Source organism: Sminthopsis crassicaudata, chromosome 1 (assembly GCF_048593235.1).
Source record: "Sminthopsis crassicaudata isolate SCR6 chromosome 1, ASM4859323v1, whole genome shotgun sequence".
NCBI classification, from domain to species: Eukaryota; Metazoa; Chordata; class Mammalia; order Dasyuromorphia; family Dasyuridae; genus Sminthopsis; species Sminthopsis crassicaudata.
Genome location: NC_133617.1, coordinates 473,096,165 through 473,121,560, shown reverse-complemented (window position 1 = coordinate 473,121,560; position 25,396 = coordinate 473,096,165). Strand labels below are relative to the sequence as shown.

The window sequence follows — 25,396 nt, the reverse complement described above, 5'->3', positions numbered from 1 at the left end:
TATTGTTTTGTCATTTTTAATCATATCTAACTTTTCTTGATCCAATCTGGGGTTTTCTTGCTAGTGATACTGGAGTGATTTGCCAGTTTCTTCTCCAACTTGTTTTTATAGTTGAAGAAACTGAGGTAAACAAGGTTAAGTCGTTTACTCAATGTCACACAACTAGTGCCAGATTTTAACTCAATTCTTCCTGATTCTAGACTTTATACAATGTACTATTTAGTTGATATATATTAGTATTTTGAATATTGGCATATCATTTGTGTGTGTGTGTGTGTGTGTGTGAGAGAGAAGAGAGAGAGAGAGAGAGAGAGAGAGAGAGAGAGAGAGAGAGAGAGAGAGAGAGAGAGAGAGAATACGGCTTTTAATAAACTGAAATTATTTTGGTTGTACCTTTCTTGAATCAAGAATCTAAATTGAAATTCAGACAAACAGAACTATCATTCCTCTGAATTGGGGAGAGAAAAGGGAATTCTTTTAGTCCTGTTCAGTAACCAAGTGTCAAATTTGGGACTGGTCTTGATATGTTTCCTGAAGCATACTTTTTCAGATAATGAAAGAACCTCTGTAGTACATTCTATAAAGCTATAGTCTTCCTAAAAGTTATTGCATATTATAGTAAACTCAAGGTAGGATTTAAAAAGCCATATTCCTTTCAAAGAATAAATAACTAATCAATCTAACATTTTAAAATGAAAAAAAAAATCTCAAGAAGAAAGTAAACATTCATTCAACAAGCATTTATTAAACACTTACAAACACTAGGGATTTAAAAAAAAAAAAAAACTAGCCCCACACCCACCCACACCTTAGAGCAGTGGTCCTCAAACTTTTTAAATAGGGGGCAAGTTCACTGTCCCTCAGACTGTTGGAGGGCCGGAGTATAGTAAAAACAAAATCTTACACCCTGTCTCCGCTCCTCAGCCCATTTGCCATAATCCGGAGCGCAGCATCTGGCCCGAGGGCCATAATTTGAGAACCCTTGCCTTAGAGGTCCTTTTAGTCCAAACCTCTTATTTCACAGGCAAGGAATTTCAATTCAGAAATGGGAAACAATATAATGGACCCATAGCCATACAAAGTAATTTCTAATAGGGGAGGAATAGGAAGAGACCTCGTGTATGAGGGAGGCTTGAAAGGAACATGGATTCCATGAGATGAGAGAATATTCCAGATAATAATCTTGCTAAGAAAGAGATTGATATCTAAATTTAAAAAAGTTTTTATTCCTTCTTAATTAAAGATATGATGAATAAAGTCTCTTGTATAATTCTTTTATCTCAATGAGTTTGATTAATGTTAAAGGCAGCATTTATATAGTGCTTTGGAGTTTGCAGAACAGTTTACATATATTGTCTTATTCCCTGTGAGGTAAATGTCATTATCCCCATTTTATAGATGAGGAAACTGAATCTGAGAAAGGTTAAGTGACTTACCTGGGATACATAATAAATATCTGAAACAGTATTTGAACATAAGTTTCCTGGCTCTAAGCTGAATATTTTGTATTGTATCACCTCCCAATATATACATGCATGGATGTATACACATACACACATACTTGTGTGTGCATATATACATAGATACATATAGTATGTATAATTATAAATTAATTATTTGGAATCTGGCATCTAAATTTGCATCTTCATTTCTCAGTGTATTATGTAGATAAGGACATCATGAAAAATGTTGAGATTACATAACATGTAAGTGAACTGAGTCTTATGTGTGTCTTTTCTCCCCTCTACTTCCTTGTATCTAAGTATTTTGAATGGAAAAGTTCTTATAAGGAAAAGAAGTATGGACTTTATTGAAAAGTAATATGAATAAGAAGGGTGTGGAAGTGAAAGGGAAAATTCAAGGTGTGTTTTCTTCTCTCCCTACCTTCCTCCTAACTGTGAGCAGATATTGCACTTGAATCTCTGATTTGCTTTTGTCTCCCTACCTATATACTCTTAGGCAGCTCATGCCCTCTCTTATGGCTTTGACTATTCAAGAAAGCATATATAATAATAGAAGAAATTATAGTCATGAGTATCTGTCTTTTCTTTGCTTCCTTGTAGGTCATTCTTTTATTCTCTGTGTGCACTTTTTTACTTTATTTTTTTCCCCTTTCATCCTTCCCATGTTCCCTAAGCAGGTTATAAGTACAGATTTATTTATATGTACATACACACACACACAATATATATATATATATATATATATATGTATATATGTATATACATATACATATGTATATACATATATATATATATACATATTCGCACACCCATATACATATATCTGTATGTACACATACATAGATCTACATGCATCCCTATCCACATATACTCAGACACATATATACACATTCACATTTACCTATATGTAAACATGCATCTGAAGCATTATTAGTATAACTGACATAAAATATAGATTTCTCTTTTGATTGAATCTTTAAGTCTGACTTTGTCTAAGATCAATGACTGTTAGCCTTACTTTTTTTTCTATTAAATTCTACTCCTAATCCTTGTTATGATATTTGTATATATCTTATTTCCTATTCCTGCTAGTTCTTCTACTTTAATTCTGCTCCCTAACTTGCTTTGTTATTACTTAACCCCTTTCAATCCATGAATCTTCTCTCCCTATCCTTTTCTTCCCTCTTTATCCTATTCCTTAATCCATTCTTGTTAATCTAAACATCCCTCTATACCCTGTGACACCCTTTCCCTCCCTTTGTCCCTTGACCATTAATCTATACACTTTTCCCACTGCCAGAAATCAACATATCCTTAAATATCCTTCTATATCCCATTTTATATTATCTTCCTCCCTTGTTTCTTCATAGATTTTGAAGGTGATAGAGAGACAGACAGATCGATAGTTCCTTATTTCACCCATTCCACATGTGAGCAGGTTTTCAGAACTGAACCTTCCTCCCTCAAGCCTCTGTATCAATTCTGTATTTCATTTGTATAACATAATTACTATTTTTGCCTTTTCCTAGACAGTTTGCTTTTTAGAATCACAGATCATACTCAACTCTGGCCCAGTCTTTCTTTTGAACTATTTAATTACTAACATCAGTCTTAGATATGTGGTATATATTTTCAAGTAAAAAAACATAAATGATCTGTCCATATCAGCTAGCCCCCAGGGTTCTCAACTTGCTATTTCTGTGAAGTTAGCCTGGAGGTGTTTGCACTGAAATTGATTAATTCCTGCCTTGGATCTTTCTTTGGGTCTTCTGGGGTTTTTAGGAGAAAACCCCTTTTCTGTCCCAAGTCTTCTTTTTTTTTTCCATCTTTCTATGTTTAGCCTAGGTGCAAATTTATGCTGTTTATAGGGGAAATCCCAGAATCCTTCCCTCTTCGATCTTTTTTTTTTTTTTAATTGTTCTTTCCAATGACATATTTATGACATTTTGAACTCCAATTTTTTTTTTTTTTGTCTTCCAAGACAGCAAGCAATCTGATATGGGTTATATATGATTACATGTGTATATGTACCATGTATGTGTACATGTATACATGTGTGTAATTATACATGGACTTTTTCTATGAATCATATTGTGAAAGAAAAATAAGAACAAAAGGGGAAAATCACAAGAAAGAAAAAAATAAAACAAAAACCAAAAAGGTAAAAATAGTATCCTTTGATCCTCATTCAATCTCCATTGTTCTTTCTCTGAATCGTGGATGACATTTTCCATCTCAAATCTATTGGAATTGTCTTGGATCACTCTATTGCTAAGAAGAATTAAGTTTATCATAGTTGATCATCACATAATCTTGCTGTCACTGTGTACAATGGTCTCCTAGTTCTTCTATTCACTTCATTCAGCATAAGTTCATGTAAGTCTTTCCAGGATTTTCTGAATTTAGCCTTTTCATCATTTCTTATAAAACAACAATGTTCCAATATTTTTATATACAACAGTTTATTCAGCCATTTCTCAGTTTCTGGAATCCAATTCCTTACCACCATAAAAAGAGCTACTACGAACTTTTTGTAAATGTGGATCCCTTTTTTGTGAGCTCTTTGGGATACAGACCCAGTACAATACCCCAAATCCAGCACTGCTGGATCAAAGGGTATGCACAGTTTGATAGTTCTTTGGGCATAGTTCCAAATTGCTCTCCATAATGATTGTATCAGTTCACAACTCCACCAACAAAACATTAGTGCTGTCATCTTAGCCAATCTGATAGGTATGAGGTAGTAACTCACCTGAATTTTATATAGCACATTCACCACTTGGGAAGAAGGAAAAAAAATTTTGCAATTGGAGTTAAGTGACTTGCCCAGGGTCACACAGCTGGGAAGTGTCTGACATCAGATTTGAACTCAGATCCTCCTAACTTCAGGGCTCCATCCACTGCGCCACCTAGCTTCCTCTGGAAAATTTTCAGAAGCATCTTTAGGAGATTTTTAGTTTTTAAATTTTTAACATATATTGATGTGTTGAATCAAAATAAATGCAAGGGATTATGGAATACAGTTAATAAGTTGTGTAAAGTCAAAATATTGTCTACTATGGAGACATTTCATCTTAATTTCTTTTTATTTTTAATGAAATTCATTTACTCTTCTAGTGACAAGCAGAAAATGTACTATCTCTGTACATATTCATAAATTGAGTGATTAGTGTTTTTTCTGACTGCAGTTAATTTGGGGGGGGGGGAGTACCTTATGTTCAAGTAACTATTAGCTGAGTCTTCAGATTTAGGAGGGAAAATATAGGTCCTTCAGACTAGAGACATAACCTGGAAACAGATAAGACATTTGTGTGTCTTTGGCAAGGTTTGAAAATTGGGGCTTCACTGTAAGCTAAAGTTAATTTGTTAACTGTGTTGACCCCAAACAAGTCACTTAAATATTTTTGAGTCTCTAAGTTTTTTCATCTGTAAAATAGGTATAATAGTACCTACCTCACAGAATTGCTCTGAGCCTCAAACAAGAAAAAAGCATATAAAGTGCTTAGCAAACCTTAAAGCTGTTTGTCTATAAATGTAAGCCATCATTATTTTTATCACAAATAATACATATTTGGCATAGAAACAGAATTTGGGCATTTAAAATATACACATTTAATTAAGCATTAAAGAATGAACTTCATTATTCTTTTTCTAGCTTTGCTTATCATAGTTGCCTATGACCAGTCAGTCCGTTTTCTGACCAGAAGGACCAAGAAGTACTCTTAAGATTTCATGGTTTCTGAATGTTGTTCCTTAAGGGCCACTTACTCTTTTTACATTTCTCTTGTTCTTCCTCTGCAGAAGAATGAAAATAACTAATCTATCCCTAGGATGGAGAAAGCATTATTTGTGTTTAAACATTGAAAACAATTACATGAAACTAAAATATTTTGTTATTTCTTTTGGTACTTAAAAATGACTTGGAGCTAAATTTTGTCATTAATTTAGAAAATAATTTATGCATTTAGTGCACAATTTTAGATCTTTCCTTTTATTTTCATTATTTTAATTATTATATTTAATTATTTTTATTCTTTTTATTTTCATAAAACCAAATCCATCCATTGGAAAATTTCCTGTGAAATGCAACCAGTTATGTATCAGTAAATCTTAATATTGTCTTTTACTGCTCACCACTCAAAGAAGATATTCTAAGGATGATGCTGGCTGTCAGCAACAAACAGGTCAACCGCAGTTAGGACAGAAAGAAAACAAGAGTTACTCCAAAGGAAATAACTCCTACAGGTGAAATTACTTTTATTTATAATAGCCAGCCTCTGGCAAAAACAGCAGGAGGCACATGATCTAGCTATCTTTGTCTCTGGAAGCCTGGGGAAGAATTGGATGTGTTTAAAGAAATGAAAGCAGGGAAAGAACAGATCATACAAGTAGAACAATGAGCCATTCAAATGTTTGATCCAGAATTTAACAGTCAAGGAACACTTAGTATTGTTAAAGACAAAATATAAATTACCTGGAGAACAGTCTTCCAAAGCCAATAGAACTGGAGAGGGAAAATATTCAACTTCGAGGAGGTAGAGAAGAGAGGAGTAAGAGGGAAATACCAAAATAAAAAAAGAAAGTTGTTCTAACATGTATTTACTCAAGATATAATTATCTTCCCCATCCTAAACCACAGCCTATTGATCAATTGAGGATGTTGGACAGATGGGTCAGAATTCAGCCTGAGCACTGGAGCATACGGAAACTTTGTCTGTTCTCTGGGAAACTTTCAAAAATTTATTTCTTGAACATACATGCAACAATCCACATTCTTTTTTTTTTTTTTATTAACATTTAGCATGTACTTTATCAAAATTGTTGTTATTATTTTTCCAAACTCATCATGCAGTTTTTTTTTGTTTTTGTTTTTGTTTTTTTTATAATATTATCCCTTGTATTCATTTTTTCAAATTATCCCCCCCTCCCTCTACTTCCTCCCCTCAATGACAGGCAATCCCATACATTTTACATGTGTTACAATATAACCTAGATACAATACATGTGTATAAATACCATTTTCTTGTTGCACAATAAGCATTAGATTCCGAAGGTACATGTAACCTGGGCAGACAGATATTAGTGCTAACAATTTACATTCACTTCCCAGTGTTTCTTCTCTGGGTGTAGCTACATCTGTCCATCATTGATCAACTGGAAGTGAGTTGGCTCTTCTCTATGTTGAAGATTTCCACTTCCATCAGAATACATCCTCATACAGTATTGTTGTTGAAGTGTACAGTAATCTTCTGATTCTGCTCATTTCACTCAGCATCAGTTGATGTAAGTCTCTCCAAGCCTCTCTGTATTCGTCCTGCTGGTCATTTCTTACAGAGCAGTAATATTCCATAACCTTCATATACCATAATTTACCCAACCATTCTCCAACTGATGGACATCCATTCATCTTCCAGTTTCTAGCTACAACAAAAAGAGCTGCCACAAACATTTTGGCACATATAGGTCTCTTTCCGCTCTTTAGTATTTCTTTGGGATATAAGCCCAATAGTAGCACTGCTGGATCAAAGGGTATGCACAGTTTGATAACTTTTTGGGCATAGTTCCAATATGCTCTCCAGAATGGCTGGATTCTTTCACAACTCCACCAGCAATGTATTAGTGTCCCAGTTTTCCCACATCCTCTCCAACATTCATCATTATTTGTTCCTGTCATCTTAGCCAATCTGCCAGGTGTGTAGTGGTATCTCAGAGTTGTCTTAATTTGCATTTCTCTGATCAGTAGTGATTTGGAACACTCTTTCATATGAGTGGATATAGTTTCTCAATTTCTTCATCTGAGAATTGTCTGTTCATATCCTTTGACCATTTATCAATTGGAGAATGGTTCGGTTTCTTATAAATTAGGGTCAGTTCTCTATATATTTTGGAAATGAGACCTTTGTCAGAACCTTTGCTTTTAAAAATATTTTCCCAATTTGTTACTTCCCTTCTAATCTTGTTTGCATTAGTATTGTTTGTACAGAAACTTTTTAGTTTGATGTAATCAAAATCTTCTATTTTGTGATCAATAATGATCTCTAGTTCTCCTCTGGTCATAAATTCCTTCCTCCTCCACAAGTCTGAGAGGTAGATTATCCTCTGTTCCTCTAATCTATTTATTATCTCACTCTTTATGCCTAAATCTTGGACCCATTTTGATCTTATCTTGGTATATGGTGTTAAGTGTGGATCCATATCTAATTTCTGGCATACTAATTTCCAGTTTTCCCAACAGTTTTTTTTCCGAATAATAATTTTTGTCCCTAATGTTGGTATCTTTGGGTTTGTCAAAGATTAGATTGCTATAGATGTACCCTTTTTTGTCCTTTGTATCTAATCTGTTCCACTGATCTACCGGTCTATTTCTTAGCCAATACCAAATGGTTTTGGTGACTGCTGCTATATAATATAGCTTTAGATCAGGTACACTTAGACCACCTTCCTCTGAGTTTTTTTTTTTTTTTCATTAGTTCCCTTGCAATTCTCGACCTTTTATTCTTCCATATGAATTTTGTTGTTATTTTTTCTAGGTCATTGAAATAGTTTCTTGGGAGTCTGATTGGTATAGCACTAAATAAATAGATTAGTTTGGGGAGTATTGTCATCTTTATTATACTGGCTCGGCCTATCCAAGAGCACTGAATGTCTTTCCAATTATTTAAATCTGACTTTATTTTTGTGGCAAGTGTTTTGTAATTTTTCTCATATAATTCCTGACTTTTCTTTGGTAGATGAATTCCCAAATACTTTATACTTTCAACATTTGTTTGGAATGGAATTTTTCTTTGTATCTCTTGCTGTTGCATTTTGTTAGTGATATATAAAAATGCTAAGGATGTATGTGGATTTATTTTGTATCCTGCCACTGAATTAGTATATAGGACATTTCTTTTATCATTGAGCTCCTTGGGATATGAGACATATATCTATCGATAGATAGATAGATAGATAGATAGATAGATAGATAGATAGATAGATAGATAGATATGTAGATAGATATGTAGATAGATAGATAGATATACTAACATATATACTAGCAACTTCTGAATAGAAAGACCAAGTGACTGGCATAAAGAGGGGAAAAGAGGTTTGGTTTCCAGGGACTGACTATGCAAATCTGGGCAGATCACCAGATCTTCTTGTTGACTAGCCTGAGAGACTTAGACATAATGATACCCTTCTGAAGGGATTTTGTGAGAATGTGCATGAAGTACTTTGAGATTACCCAGATGAAAGACACTCCATAAATGCAAAGTATTATTATTATTTATTAGTTAATGAGGTCTGGTGATATAGCATGGGATAGGTTGTGGAAGAAAGGAAAGAAACAAGAATTTATTAAATGCTTACTTGATGTCAGGCACTGGGCTAAATGCTGAGAAATACAAATGCAAGGCCCCCCCTCTCCAAAAATATGGCAGTATTTATCCTTCAGAGATTATGCTATAATAAGGGAAGATAGAAAACAAAAAGAAGCTGAAAGAAAAGGGGGGGGGAGGGGAGATGAAGATATAATAATATATGTTTCATTGGATGGAATACCCAATTGATGATAACCCAGTATACTGTGACCTCATCTGAAGTACAATGTTCAAGTTTTGGTGCTGAGACTTAAGAAGGATATTGTTCACTGGAGAAAGGTCAGAGGAGGATGATCAGGGCCGGAAGCTCATGTGTTGTGGGGTTTGGTTGGAGAAACTAGAGAAAACTGGAGGGCTGCAGGGAGAAATTGATAGCTTTCCTCAAACCTTTGAAGGACTGCTGCAGAGAAGAAGGATTTTAGGCCTGTCAGGGCTAAACAAGAAGCAAGGTGGAAATGGAACTGTCCTAAGGTAGAATGGGCAGTGTCAGAGGTAGTGCTTCCACCTCCTTGGAGGTCTTTGAGCTGAAGCTGGACAAGCACTTGTTCATATGTTGTAATAGGTATTCTTTTCCTAATTGTTGGACTAGATAGGTAATGGAATAAATATTAAATAATTTACCATGTGCTAAATATTTTATTTCATTTAATCCTCACAGCCCCTGAAGTAGTGCTATTTTTATTCCCATTATACATTTGAAGAAACTGAGGCAGCAGTTAAATGACTCACTCAGGGTCACATAGCCAGTAAGTGCCAGAAGCAGGATTTGAAGTCAGGTCTTGACACCCCATTGTCCACTGTGCCACCTATCTCTAAAGATAACCACTAAAGTCCCTCTCTCAAGTTGTATGATACTCCAAAGATTCATGGTAGAATGTGAGACAGTGATATACAGGAAAGATTATAATATAGTATCTGACATAGGAAATAAGATTTTCCAGATAGCTGAAGCCTATCTTTTTAAACACAGAAACTTTTTTAGGCCATTTTGTATACAAAATAATTATATAAATATGCTGATTACATATCTCCCTGCCTTCACAAACAGAAGGTTGAATATAATTTAACCATGTAGATGACTAAGGGTCATCATGATAAGTATTATTTGTTTACTGTGTAGTAATAATGTTGTTAACATAAAAGACTTTCAAAGTATGTGTGTCTTTCTTTGTACTAGATAAGTGGCCCCATCTGCTGTGCTTTATAAATTTATAGGTTTTTAGTCAAGGGCCACTATAAGTCTTCATTTCTTTGTGCCATTAAGTATTTCTTACCTTATATCCACTTCTTCTAACTTGTTAAACTTTTATAAGCCATGGATTAAAAAATCAAGATAGCCCATTTATTTGATTGCTACCTAAAATAAAAGTAAATTGGCTCCAAGTGAGGGCCCAGTTTCTTTTTGGCTACTTGGAGGTCTTTTTTGTTGTTGGTTTGTTTCCCCCCCCTACTTTTCAGCTATGTTCTAGATATTTATCTAGATGTTTTTGCTATGTATGAAGAAGGTATATTAGTCCTCAGTTATGAAGAGTCTAAGGTTGGTGGATCTAATGAGATCTGGAGTTCTGAGCTTCTAGAAGAATACTTAATCAGGTATCTGCAATAAGGTCAGAAGCATCTGATTAGCCCCTTGAAATAAGTGGGGAAAAAGAAGGGGTTGCCAAGCTGCCTAAAAAGAAACAAACCAGCCTCAGTTGGGAAAATGCAAATGATTAAATGAAGCTTTGATTGCCTCTAACAACATTTGTGATCAGATCAATGAATATCCCTTGTACTTCTAGTGTAGGCTTTCTTTAAATTTAAGGTAAATATGTAGGGTTAGAAATATTGTTGAAAGGCTTCCAAAAAGAAATGAATCTCATTCCTTGTAGGGAGCAGAGCAAACGGAAACAAATATATTATTTATTTGAGGGACTGGGTATGATGTAAAATTTGCCATGACCTGAACCACATACCTTCTTGAAATTTTTTTGCTCTTTAAAAAAAGTTTGATTTGGCTTGGGATATACTTTTTCGAACTTCAAGGTACAACAGCAAACTTCCTACTCATCAGGAGGACTGAAATGAAGGAAAGTTCTTAAGGAGTTTATAATGTTACTGGAACAAAGTATGACCTACTGTGGGCCTTCCTCTCCCTTCATTTGGTTTATCAGTTAATTGAATGCTTTTGGAGGGATGAATTTAAAAATTTGAGAACCCCAGAAAGTAATAACTGAGTCGAACTGTGTGCTTGACTAGAAGACTGAATTCAAATGCCACTTGCAGCATTTGAGAGCTATAGGATCCTATACAAGTCATGTAATCTTTCTGTTCCTTGGACAACTATTTAACATTTATATATTTTAGTATAGGTAGTTGTGACTTGTGTTGGTCAAGAGAGAGCTCTTTGGTCAGGAAATACCCATTCTGACTAAATCCTAGGACATTGTCTTAACTCTTCAATCAACACCACTCTAGTCAGGTCCTCATTAATTTCAGGTGGCTTCCTATTGCCTCCCAAATAAAATGTAATTCGAAGCATTTTCAAGGAATCCTTAAAGAGAAGTCCTCCCTTATGCTAGTGCCTGGCACATTATTATGTGCACTTAGTAAGTGCTTGTTAGTGCCTAAGAGGGGAAAAGAAAGTACATTGGGGATTAGGGGTGACAGCTGTTCAGAGACAAAAGTGAATGAAAATGGAATAACAATTTGGCTGAATGTAGAGTTTATGAGAAGTTGTAGAATTGCTCTGTGAGGCTGCCCTCGGTCTCTGCCCCATTTTTAGGTAAGAAACACACTGTCAGTATACCTGGATAACTGTCTTAAGGTTACTGATCTCAAAGTTTTCGTGTTAACTCATGGAAGTAGCATATCCTTATAATGGAAGGGTTAGCATTTGGATTCATTTAATTTTGTTTTCATTTTGTTGAATTAAATGGAAAGTAAAGAAAATTTCTAAATTGAGTCTTTCCAGAATAATCTGTCCATCCACAGTCAGAGGAACTGATTTCACTTTAGTTACTTATACCGTATAAAATCATAGGAAGCTCCAAGTTAAGTGATTTACATGGTGTTAGAGCCACTTTCTGGTCAGTTTTAAGTATAAACCTGTCCCCAAATATATAGAGTCCTCTGTGATAGTACAACACTGCCATCTCCTGGAAAGTTATCTAAATAGCATAAAGAATCCTAAGTATTGGATTAGGAAAAAGCAAAATGTAATTTGGACATATGTATATATTATATGCACGTGCAGACACACATTATATATATATAAAATACAGAAATTTGTTTTGCTTGACTATACATTTTAATAATGGGTTTTAGTTTTAATTTTCTTGGATGGTGGGAGGGAGAAAATTTGTTCTCAAAATAAAATTTTGGGCAATTTCCTTATTTCATTTAGTACCCTTAAAAAAAACTGAAGGGTATATATACACACACACTTTATATATATATATATATATTACAGTGAGGCTATGAGTGGAAGTCTTATACCTGCTCATAATTGGAATAAAAAGAATCCTTAATTGGAAGTGGAATGTAGGAGAGAGATGGGGAGCCCCAACATCTTCCCATGGGGATAGAGATACCAGGACATTGCTGAGGCTGGAGAACCCACATCTAGTCCATATTTCTCAACCTACTCTACAAAAATATAGGATACTTTATTTAAAATCTTGCTAAAATTTAGGTCAACTCTTTCCATGGCATTTCTAGTATAATCTGTTCTTAATGAAGTCATACTAGGTCTCTGTAATCATTGCTTTTCTCCATTTTGACCAACTTTTGCAATAAATTTTCCAGAGATCCAAGTCAAGCTCTCTGGCCTCTAGGAGTCTGCCAACTATTGACAATTCTTCCATTCTTGAAAAGCAGGACATTTTCATTCTTCTCCAATCTTGTGGTACCTCTTCCATGTTCTATAATCTTTCATATATGACCAGCAATGGCTCAGCAGTTCTGCCATTTGGTTCCAGAGGATATAGTAATTTGAATTCATTAAAAGTAAGAGGGTTTTTCTTACAATCTCCTTATTTATCTTAGGTATCAATACCCATTGGTCATTTCTATTCTGTCATTCCCAGTGCAAAGATCATTCTTGAGAATGCAAAATAAGCAATTAGGCTTTCTGTTTATGCTCAGTTTATTATTTTCCCACCCCCACAATATAACGTTGCTATTCTTTCTTTAATCCTCTTTCTTACCCCAATATAACTTTTTAAAATTAAATTTAAAAACTTGAGCTTCTCACCTGCCTCAGCTCATTCTGTTTTAAGAATCCTTGACACTTTTTATATTCATCCCTTTACCTGGTCTTGTTTCTGTTTTCTGTGAATTGCTTTTGAAAATCAAAATTGGTTGGTGAGTCTCCAATGCATCAGTTTCTCTTCTTTTTTATCTTTTTTTTTTTTACATTTTCAATTGTGTCAATGTATTTTTATATTTTATATTACAAATATTTATAGATTACTACTGCCTAATGAGTGGTCTAGTGTAAGGAAGTAAGGTCTAGTGTAAGGAAGTAAAATAGTTAAGTAAAACCTTAGTGATAAGTGATCTTATCTGAACGTTGCAATAATGTTTCCTATTTACAGCATCTCCCCCATTCCCATTTTTTAAAAATTAACAGAAAACTATTTTCTCTTTGTCCCATTCCAAGGGAGAGAGAAGAAAAAGGAAAAATGTAGATTTCCTGTAACAAATATGCATGATCAAACAAAACTGTTTCCCCCAGGGGCTATACACTAAAATATATGTCTCATTTCAAATCCTAACTCATTACGTCTTTTTCTTATATAATACTATTCCACATTCATAAAACCACAATTTAATTCAGTCACTAGTTTGTTTTTTGCAACCAACAAAAAAGTGTTACTATAAACATTTTTTGTACATAAAAGACCTTTTTTTCCCCTTTTGAGTAAAGGCCTAGAGGTGGTATATAATTGGGTCAAAATCTCACAAGCATGAGAAGTAACTACTTCCTCTCCCCCCCCCCCCCCCCCCCCCGGGTTCACATCATATCTTCCCTTTTAGTGAGAATTGAATCCAAAATCGACCTTCCCTTCATTAAGTTCCTTCCTTATAAAAGGAAAGGCTCCAATTAGAAGTTTGGGTAACTCAAACCCTACCCCTGTCCTCCCCTCCCCATTAATCCTCCAGACTTGTGACACTTGTACAAATACATTTGTTTCCTCAAGGTGGTTTGCATTATACTCCAGCTTTCCTTATAGTCCAGTTCTCACAACCACATAATGCTATTGGAAAAACTAAAGCTTTGACTACAGAGACCTGTCAGGAAGGTGACTGCTTTTTAATATTCTGTCCAGATTTGCCATAGGTTTCCTTCCAAAATGCAAGTGTCTTAATTTCATGGCTGTGTGAAACTGCATTACTGCATGCCTTGATTTGATCCCAAGGATATAAAATCTGACACTGCTTCCATTTCTTCTCCCTCTGCTAGGAGATAGGGTGGTTTTGATGTTAAGCTTCAAGTCAGCTTTTACACTCTCTTTTACCTTCAAGAGACTTCTTAATTCTCACTTTCTGCTCTCAGAATGTATCATCTGCACATCTCACACTGTTAATATTTCACCCAGCAATCTTAATTCTGGCTTTTGATTCAGCCAGACTGGCATTTTCACTTGTGATGTACTCTGAATTAGTTAAATAAATAAAGTGACAATATACGGCCTTGTCTTACTCCTTTTCCAATCTTAAACCAATCCGGGTTTCATGTTTGGTTTTAACTGTTGCTTCTTGGAACCACATTCAGGTTTCTCAGGAAACAAGATGATCTGGTACTCCCATCTCCTTGAGAACTTGCCATACTTTGTTGTGATCCATATGTACAAATAGTGTTGTCACTGAGACAATGTTTTTTCTATAATTCCCTTGATTTTCTCCAGTGAATGTTGGTAATTTCATCTCTAGTTTCTCTGCCTCTTCAAAAACTAGTCTGCTCTTCTGCTAATTCTCATTTCACACGTTGCTAAAACCTTGCTGGCATGTGAAATGAGTGCAGTTCAGTAACTTGCTCGTTTCCTTGGTATTGCCCTTCTTTAGGAACATAAGCTGATCTTTTCTAATCCAGTGGCCACTGGCGAGTTTTCCACATTTGCTGGCATATTGAGTGTGACATTTCAACATTATCATCATTCAGAATTTTAAATAGCTCAGCTGGAATCCACTAGCCTTATAACCATAAGGCCATTTAACTTCTCCAGAATGTCTGATTAAACTACATCTTCTTGGTTAGCAGAGATGTTAAGATCTTTGTTGAATTCTAATTTCCTTTCCTTAATCTCTCTGCTTTGGTTAAGTCCTTATTATCTTATCATGTTCATTTCGCAGGAAACTAATACCTCTAATTTTCTATTAGAGACTTCTTCTTTCCCATACTTTGTTTTCTTCTGTTTCTTTGCATTACTCATTTAAGAAAATAGGAATCTCTCCTAGCTAATTTTAGCAATTTAGAGCAGTAGCCCAGGTCTAAAAACTTGCAACTAAATAAGACCTGTTCCTCTAGATTTTTTATATCATCTTTTCCCATCCTCTGGGAAAGTTTTATGAAAATTGGAAAGGCTGGTCCTGGAAAAGAAAAAAGTCTTGGGTGATGAGGATTGAGGAATTTTTTGGAAGTCATGTCCTTCAATCCACGCTCTGGAGTTGTCTACATCCCTTTCTGCCATATTAGACCCTGAAGACAAACAAGGCAAAATTCCTAGGCCTAGGGAAGTGTTTCCCTCTTTTCCTTCCCTTTACAGGGTGGTATATATAAATGCAAAGGTCTAAACCTCACAAAAATTCAAGGAACTGGAAGAAACCAAAAGCCTTTCAGAAAGTCCTTGGGATTAGGGAATAGGTGTTCCAAAAATGGCCAGCTGTTTTAAAAGACAGAAACGGAAAACTAGAAATGTGTTATAGCCTCTATTCTCTGGAACCAAACTATTCATTGCTATTTCTCCTTTTAGGGTTGTTTTTATTTTTGTGGTCATTTTTTATGTTCTCTTGGTGTTTTGCATTGTTCACCCTGTACCATTTCATATCAGTCTTATTTTTCTCTGGCTTCTTCAGTCACTTCCATAATGCTCCATTAGATAAGAAATCTGGGTCTATAAAAGTGAAGCTAATTGTCCATGGCCAATTAGTTAGCAATTAGCAAAGCTCGGTCTGGTATTCAGGTCCTCTTTGGAAGGAAGACTTGAAAATGTACCCAGTACTTGCTGTGGGATTAATACAAACTTTCAATTTAGTTTTGTCTCCTATCTTCCTAACTCTTTATCAAGCTATTCCTGAACCTCAATCAACCACCTGCCACTGCAAGATATAATCTCTTCAAAGCGGTCATTTTTGTTATTTTTAAGTTTTATTTTGTTAACATTCTTTCTTTAAAATATCAGAATTCAATATATATCTGCAAATGTCAGATGTTTTCTTCAGAAGAGTCCATGAAAAAAACAGTACGGTCTTTATGATTAGATCAGTTGTCTCCAAATTCTACAATCCACACAGAATTTAGAAAATCGGGAGCTACAATAGGTAGTAAACCTCATCACCCTATTGTTACAGTAACAAAATTGTAACATTGAAAAAAATCAGTTCTTCAGATTAGATACAAAGGACAAAAAAAAAAGGTACATCTATAGCAATCTAATCTTTGACAAACCCAAAGATACCAACATTAGGAATAAAAATTCATAATTTGGAAAAAACTGTTGGGAAAACTGGAAATTAATATGGCAGAAATTAGATATGGATCCACACTTAACACCATATACTAAGATCAAAATGGGTACATGATTTAGGCATAAAGAATGAGATAATAAATAGATCAGAGAAACAGAAAATAGTCTACCTCTCAGACCTGTGGAGGAGGAAGGAATTTATGACCAGAGGAGAACTAGAGATCATTATTGATCACAAAATAGAAGATTTTGATTACATCAAACTAAAAAGTTTCTGTACAAACAATACTAATGCAAACAAGATTAGAAGGGAAGTAACAAATTGGGAAAAGTTATCAAACTGTGCATACCCTTTGACCCAGCATTGCTGTTATTGGGCTTATATCCCAAAGAAATACTAAAGAGTGGAAAGGGACCTGTATGTGCCAAAATGTTTGTGGCAGCTCTTTTTGTTGTAGCTAGAAACTGGAAGATGAATGGATGTCCATCAATTGGAGAATGGTTGGGTAAATTATGGTATATGAAGGTTATGGAATATTATTGCTCTGTAAGAAATGACCAGCAGGAGGAATACAGAGAGGCTTGGAGAGACTTACATCAACTGATGCTGAGTGAAATGAATAGAACCAGAAGATCGCTGTACACTTCAATGCTGTATGAAGATGTATTCTGATGGAAGTGGAAATCTTCAACATAAAGAAGAGCCAACTCACTTCCAGCTGATCAATGATGGACAGAAATAACTACACTGGGAAGTGAATGTAAATTGTTAGCACTACTGTTTATCTACCCCAGGTTACTTATACCTTCGGAATCCAATTCTTACCGTGCAACAAGAAAATGGTATTTACACACATATATTGTGTCTGAGATATGTTGTAACATATGTAAAATGTATGGGATTGCCTGTCATCAGGGGGAGTTGAGGGATAATTTGGAAAAATGAATACAAGGGATAATATTACTCATGCATATATACTGTGGAAAAAAAATTCTAAAGAAAAAAATCAGTTCTTTTAGTGGCCATAGGAATTTTGCATCAGGGAGACTTGGATTCAAATTCCATTTCTAATAGTTAAGTCACTTTAGTAAACTAGAAGTCAAAAAAATTGTCAAATAGGACTTGTTTGCAAAATACTACTTTGAAGATATATTGGGAGGCTCAAATAAAATACTTTATGTAAATCACATTGCAAACTCAGTTCTGTATGTTAATTATTACCTTAATTTAAAATTGCAAATATATCTTGCTATGAATACTCCTCAATATATTTTAAAACATTTAAAGTTTCTAAACTGTGTATATTTAGCTACAGTTGAGGATAACCTTTTTTTTTTTTTTTTTTTTTTTTGCTGAGGCAATTAGGTTAAGTGACTTGCCCTGGGACACACGGCTAGGAAGTGTTTGAATTCAGATTTGAATTCAGGTCCTCCTGACTTAGGGCAGGTGCTCTATTCACTGTGCCATCTAGCTGCTCCTAATGCTTATATTTTTTATCTTAAAATTGTTCTAGTTGGACGTGAACATGTTTTAAACATGAAAATGGGGTATGTTTTGCTTAACTAACTTGTCAGAAGGATCATGTTTTTCCCTTAATTGAGGGGGAGTAAGAGATACTAATGATTGTGGCCAAAAAGGGGGGGGGGGGTTGAAGCATGTTTGAAAATGCATAAAACAGAAGCAAGTTCAGAAAGAAACAGACAAGTTTCAAACAGCCCTGAAACTAATGTGTTAAATGTTTTTTGAAAGCAAACTTATACATATTAGAGATTCATGGTTCCATATATAACCCATTTTCTATTCTACTGTATACACAAAAGTGTTATTTTGTTAAACTCAGAATAAGTTTTTAATTATTGTGATATTAATAAATTTCATCTTCTTTCTTTGCAGAAGCCAGATACAAATGGAATAGCAAAACATCCATTTCTAAGGTATTTAATTTTATTTCAACACTCCAATCTATTTTTCTACTATGCACATAAACATTATATTTAGTAATTACAAATTATCCCTAGCCCTGACATCTGCTTTGCCCCCCTAGTCACCAGGGGGCATACTTAAAAGAGTATGAATGGCTGAGTAATTATTCATTCCTTGCTATTGGAAAATTCGAGCTCTAAAGCAAATGCCCTGCTTGATGGCTTTATCCCACCATATGAAGACTCCTTCAATGTAAGAATTGTTTTGCTTTAGTACCTAATATGACAGACCACAACAAATGTTTTCTAACTGAAGTAGCATCCAAGAACAGCAGCACATTTCCATCCTCAGTCCTCAATTTTTGTCCTGCCACTGAAGTACAGTGACTCCAGAAGAGAGGCTGAGGACTTTGTCCAACGCCGATTCACTAAAATCTAATTTACCTATAAGTCAAAACATTACCTCCATCTTTGGTCCTCTTTGAAAAAAAGATTGAACATCATCAACAATATGAAAATATTGTTCTATAGAAATATAGAGCAGAATTTAGGAAGAGGCAGGTCCATCTCAGAACTTCTTCAAAGCAGGACCATTAAAAGGACTGTTAGAGAAATTCAATATGTTAAGGTATATTTTTTTTTTTTTTGTGTGTGTGTGTGTGTGTGTGTGTGTGTATATATATATATATATATATATATATATATATATATATATATATATATATATATATATATTTTTTTTTTTTTTTTTTTTTTTTTTTTTCACCCCTCCCACCCATTAAGGACAAGGGCAATCTAGCATATTGCTATTAATCAGGAAGGTATTCTAAATTTTAAGCACAAAATAGTGTACTGGATTTAGTCAGGAAAACCTAAATTTCAATCCCATCTTAGACACTTTTGATGTCTAATTGCAGCAATGTCTTATTTTGTTATCAAAACCTCAAGCAGAAGGTCTATTAGACCAACTCTTTACTTTTTACAAATTAAAAATAAATAAATAAATAAATAACCAAGAACCAGATTATTAAGAGAATGGCATAGCTTTACACAGCCAGCAGAGTCAGCATTTGAAGCCAGCTTCTTACATTCCAAATTATGCTGCTGTATTTACCCCAAAACAGCATGGGCTAATGGATAATAGAGTTGACTTTGGTGTCATGGAAACCCATATTCAAGACTTGCTCTGACATCTACTGAGTATGGGCCAGTGGCTTAACTAAATTGTCTCCAAGTAATTTTGTTAATTTATAGCAGTTCTTGAAACCTAATGTCTATGAACTACGTTTTTTTGATCACTGAATTTCAGTAGAATTGGATTCCTTTGCATTTCTACGTATTTTAATTTTAGGCATTTAAAATATTCTGAGAAAGAGGTCCATAGACTTCACCAAACTGATAATCACGGTGTCCATGAATTAAGTTAAGAACCCCCTATTTACAGTTGCTGATCTATATTAGGAGTTAGTTCCCACACATGGGATGTGTAATAAATTTATTTGTATATTTACATATCCTATAAGATAATTAAATCACAGATCTGGATTATGAGGTGTTTTAGTGTTGGAGATTTTTTTTAAGCTTTTCAGATAATAGACTCAAGGCACAGAATGAGATTTTTTGGACATGGGCAATGCAGGAGTTTTGCTTGGCTTGTAAATATGTCACAAAGAATTTCTTCCTTTTTTCAGTGGCCAAGGAGAAGAGGTGGGAGAGAAAATAATTTTTGTTAAAAATATAATAAATTAAGTGCTATTAAATAATATTATCAGGAACTGCTAAAGTGCTATGTAATATAGTGCCTATTATTCTCATCATTGCCTAAGGTGTGTGTTTAGTTTCATTAGATTTCTGATGTAAGAAACAAAATTTGATGGTAAAGCTTGCAGTAAACTAGCCTGTTCTTGTTCCTCTTACTAAATACTAATACTTAGCACTCTCTGACCACTGTTCTTAAGCTTATTCCTGGTCTCCCTGTGTCACAATTTGCCTTTTAGGGAGTCTATCCTGTTTTCCCCATCTTCACATGAAAAAGAGCAAGATATACTTTCATTTCAATTATGTTCAAATCATTTAATCTTAGCACTGATGTAAATTGTGGTTTCTTTGGGGAAGATTAAAATTAAATGTATCATTAGATATGATAGGATGTACCATTTCCATTACTATACATACAGAATTTACATTAAGTACAAGAGAGTTTGAAATGTAATTTCTTAAAATTGAAGGTATTGGTTCAAATTTGGCAGGGCTAGCAAACATCTCTGTAGCTTTTCTTCATTAACTGGATGCTTTTTTCTTGGTACACAGTGGAGAAAATCCTTTTGCTACTGTGAAACTCCGACCAACAGTGACAAATGACAGGTCAGCGCCAATAATTCGATGAATGAGTCAAGAAAGTTGAACCCATCATTATTTCCTCATGTAAAGTACATGTTCAATAATTATGATTATCTTGTTTAACATCTGCTTTCGTTGTGCGGGAATGGAATATAACAGGTTTTCCAGTTTTCAATGAATCTGTTAAATTAAGTAAATCATAATTGCTCATAAGTTTTGAAAGTGAGCTCACTTCTGTCTTTAAGTGAACATAATATACTGTAATAACAACCACAATTAATAACTTAAATGTTTTCTTGTTCATCTTTTTGGCAAACCTGTTTTCCATTGATTCGCTTTGTGGGTTGAGCATTCTATTTTTTAAAATGCATAATTTTATAGAAATAAGCAATTTTCTTTGCTTAAATGCTCTGCATCCAGGTGCAAAAAATTATTCTTTTGCTTTAAAGTTAAACTTGTGCTATTCTATATGAGCAATAGCATTGTAGTATTTCATGGATTTGTATCACGCACCAATCATAAGTTATCTGTGTTGACTTAGATTGTTAAGATACCATTTCAAATTGTAAAGTTTGTTAGTTTTTTTAACTTAAATTTTTATTTTTTAAAATCAAAGTATACAAACCCCAAAGGCAGAACTGTAAAGGGGAAATCCACATCCCTTCCTTCACAGTCATACTCAAGTCTTAGTGATAAATCATCTTCATCACACATAAAATTTTTAGAATCTTTCTTCTTAAGAAATGACTTGTAAAAACTATTGAATATTATTGGATTGTATTCCAAATTCACAAATAAAATTTCAAAATATAATGTAGGGTGCATGTTGGGATTCTTGTACTATATCATGTCAAATAAACTTACAATGACACAAAACAATTACCATAGTTTGATGTCTAAATCACACATACATTAATGATTTATCTTCTGTTCTATTGGGTCTCCTACTTACTCTTAAGATTTGAACACAGGTTTCTCCATCTTTGAAAGGAAGTAATTTGTTTGCCCCAAACAGCATTCATTAAGAATAGAATTCCACTTTGATCAGTCTTCAGTAATGAGATTATCTTGTTGGGTGTTGCTGTGCTTTATCTGAAATAATTAGAAACTCCAGAATTCTTATGCCTTAGAAAGCTTGTCAAATGACACTTCAGTTAGTTTCATCTAAAACTCAACAGGATAAATAGGTCCACATGCAATCCGCAATACCCCTGTATATGGCCCAAGCCAGATTAGAATTTAATTGGGAAATGTTTAACAAATAACTAAAGTACAATAAAACACAAATCAGCATGGTCCTTAGGGATCTTTATGTACAGGTTAATCACCCCATTTCTATTTGGGTTTGATAGCCCTGGCACAGTTAGACAGAGTTTATTTCTTTCTTCCTTAACTTCCCAAAACCAGCCAAGTCTTTGGGGGCCACTATGGAATGACACTCCCCCTTGTAAGTGAGTGGGGGGAAGAGGATAAAGAAGAAACAGACTCACAGCAAAAGGAACAAAACCATTTAAATGTAACCTATTGCCTGCCTGTATTGTTACTCAAAATTAAGGCAAGTTCTGTTTTTATTTTTTCTAGGATGGAAAAAGCTCAATTATTAGAGGTCAAATATAATGAAAAGTCATTCCTATCCTATCCTATCAATAGCTTATAATACCAGATCTTGTAGTTCTGGTAACCTAGCTTTTTAAAAAAAACTGCTTCAGGAAAATTAAGCCATGGCTTCCAAAGAATAGCTAGTTTTGTCTCCCTTCTCTACATTCCCGCCTACAATTATCTTCAAAGAGAAGAATTTCATGATTAAATTTATTGATAACTTTAAAACCCCCAGTTTGTTACTCAGGAATGGAAGCTTTAGTTTTCCCTTGAGCAATTTACCTTAAATATAAGTTAACTGATTGTCATACAACCAAGCAAAAGTAATTATTAAGGCTTCATGGAAGTCACTGGAAGATATCCACTCTGTACAGGGTAAAAAGAAATTAAAGTGCATTTAAGAAACAGATTTGCCTTTAAAAAGATCTAGAAGTGAAGTCCTTGTTTCAGTCTACTACTGTCCTGGCTACCTCAAAAAGGATGTTGTGAGGAATTTGCTTGATTTGGATTTTTTAAATCTATAAAGTTATTAAATTGTGAGTGAGGTTATATACCACATAAATTTCAAGATGATATAGTTTAATAAAAAGTTCAATTCAAACATTCATTTCTGTTCAGCTGACTTTCTGAATTATTACTTTAAGAAATAATTTTGAATGCATGTTATATAAGCTATGCTTGGGAGTTAGGACTGGATTCAAATCCTGTCATTTACTTGCCCAATATCACATTGATATAACCAACCTCTCTGAGCCTCAATTTTCTCATCTACACAGAGTGAAACTGGAACATAACCCCATCTCACCAGAGTTATGCATATTTTTAAAACACTACAATGTATTTGTGCTACAGTAGCTAAAGATAACTACATGTACTTAACATGTAAAAGTTACTACTGTTAAACCAGTAAGCTATTTTGGGATAAGAGGAATAACTCAGTGAAAGTTAGTTTTTGTTTTTGGAAAATCAAACTAGGTGACCAAAGTAGTACACTTCTCTACACTTTTCCATGTTACATATATTTTAGAGATAAAGGCATTTACAAGATCATTTATTAAAATATGTTCCAAAATATGGTACACCAGTTTTACCATGGAGTACTATATCTGATTTCAAAGCAATGATTGAAGTCAGAGTTGAGATGAGTTAACTTTATTTTTTAAAAATATACAGAAGTGACAATGTGCAAACATCAAATTAAGCAGGGCCAGTTAAAATAGTATGAACCTCATTTATAAAAACAGCATTTCTCAATTTGCACAAAGTGAAAATTGCAAAAAACAAAACAAAACAAAAAAGCAGCAGCTGTGTTTTAAATCAAAGTTGTCATTAACTTTGAAAGTAAATTTGCTTTTTCCCCCATATTTTTCAAGCCACAAGCCCAAGAAACACTGGCTATCTCATCACAATTTTACAAAACAGTTCTGATACTTGATCAAATAAAGCTATTTTACAAGACATTTACATTAGAAAAAGAAAAAGTGGGAATAGGAAAGCTGGGATGTATAGTTCCATTTAAAGATAAACTACTCCGCAGTTAGGACATTTTTGCCTTCTCAGTGCAAAACAGCAGATAAGTCCAATGGGAAAGAAAAGAATGGCCAAGAGGATACCTAAGCAGGTAAACGACTCTTCCAAAACGCCAACTCTGTGGAAGGGGGGGGAAAAAAAAAAGGTTATACATACATTGTAAGACAGTTTGATTTAAGAATCTTATGAGCAACTTGATATAACTTTCCTGCATAAAAATAACCATTTTACAGGTGAAAGCCTCAGATCACTTAATTTGATTTTCATCTACTTTCTCTTATTTGTCATAGTAAATGGACATATGATTATGATTTAATACCACATATTCAAAGTAAGAAGTAAAAACATTTCATTAAAGGGAGCCTTTACCTGTAAGAATAATTTCACAGTACTTGTACCATACTGTAGGTTATATCTATAGCCATGTTTCAATCAAAAGAAAAATCATATGAAAAGGTAACAGCAACTTCATAATGAGGGGAGAATGGAGTTAGAGTGAGGACAACTGACTCAAATTTTTATTCACTTGCCATAAAAATGATCTCATTTCTCTGTATAAACCAAGACCCAGAAGAATAGGGAACAGGAAAACGCTTGGACATGAAGTAAATGGCAGTTAAAAATAAAGTTGACCCTTCTGCAAAATCCACAGACTACCAATTAAGTCAGAATGGAGTATACTCTATGTCACATAGATCACGCTCAAGATTTACATACAAAAACAATTTTCCTTCTAAGAGGAAAGACACAGTAAAGAAACCTTAAAATCTTTCCTTCTAAGAAGTCTTCTGCAACTATAAACTATGGTTTCTTGTAAAAATTTTACATGGCTTCCCACTACAAATATTAAAGCAGAATCAGTAACTAGAAGGCCAGTTTCATGAGAAAATTTAACTACATTGTTAAGAAGTATGTTGCCCTGAAATTTCCTGCAAGAATTTCACCTAAATAACGAGCAACTGTTTGTAGGTCTGTGGTGAAATTATCTATACAAAAGTCACCTCTATTGTAGACTAAGTAGATGAATGCCACTGACTTTGCTGCTATTATCCAAACTATTTCTGAAGAGATTCAAATTTGAACACAACTGTTAAAAAAATGGACATGGCAACACAAAGGGAGACAAGGAAGCTAAAGTGAGAAACAAGATTCACTGACATCCTCAGCCAGTGAACGAACCATTTCTACAACAGTTTTTGCTGTGAGAACCAGCTACAAGAGGAAGAATTGTGAATTAATAAACAAGAAAGCAAAAAACTAAGTAAAAATGAAATTTAAATCTCTGGAGAAATAAATTGGTTATTTCACATCACATTCATCTTCCCATCCTTTAATTTATCACTCAAATTTTTACTTGATTCCTAATTTATGTTTGCCCCAAATTCCAAGGCAAGACAAAGTCAGGAAACCCCAGGTCAACCTTTTACTTGATGAGTTATCTAGGCCCTTACCGTACTAAAATGGTAAAATTATGCAAAAGAACTCTCCTGAAATGCAAATTAAGACAACT

General features: G+C 34.2%; 2 protein-coding genes across 4 annotated transcripts in view; one reads left to right on the top strand and one right to left on the bottom strand.

The window, feature by feature from the left end:
- Positions 1-21,636, top strand: part of BAIAP2L1 (BAR/IMD domain containing adaptor protein 2 like 1) — a 120,839-nt gene extending 99,203 nt beyond the window's left edge. For all 3 annotated transcript variants that reach the window (XM_074281079.1, XM_074281081.1, XM_074281080.1), the window contains 2 exons: positions 18,389-18,429; positions 20,728-21,636. In XM_074281079.1, coding sequence (XP_074137180.1) covers positions 18,389-18,429; positions 20,728-20,803 — 117 coding nt within the window. In that variant the 3' untranslated portion in view covers positions 20,804-21,636. The remainder of the gene's footprint in view (positions 1-18,388; positions 18,430-20,727) is intronic.
- Positions 21,637-23,492: 1,856 nt separating this feature from the next.
- Positions 23,493-25,396, bottom strand: part of BRI3 (brain protein I3) — a 35,609-nt gene continuing 33,705 nt past the window's right edge. The window contains exon 3 of the mRNA XM_074281082.1: positions 23,493-24,004. Within this exon, the coding sequence (XP_074137183.1) occupies positions 23,872-24,004 (133 nt within the window). The 3' untranslated portion in view covers positions 23,493-23,871. The remainder of the gene's footprint in view (positions 24,005-25,396) is intronic.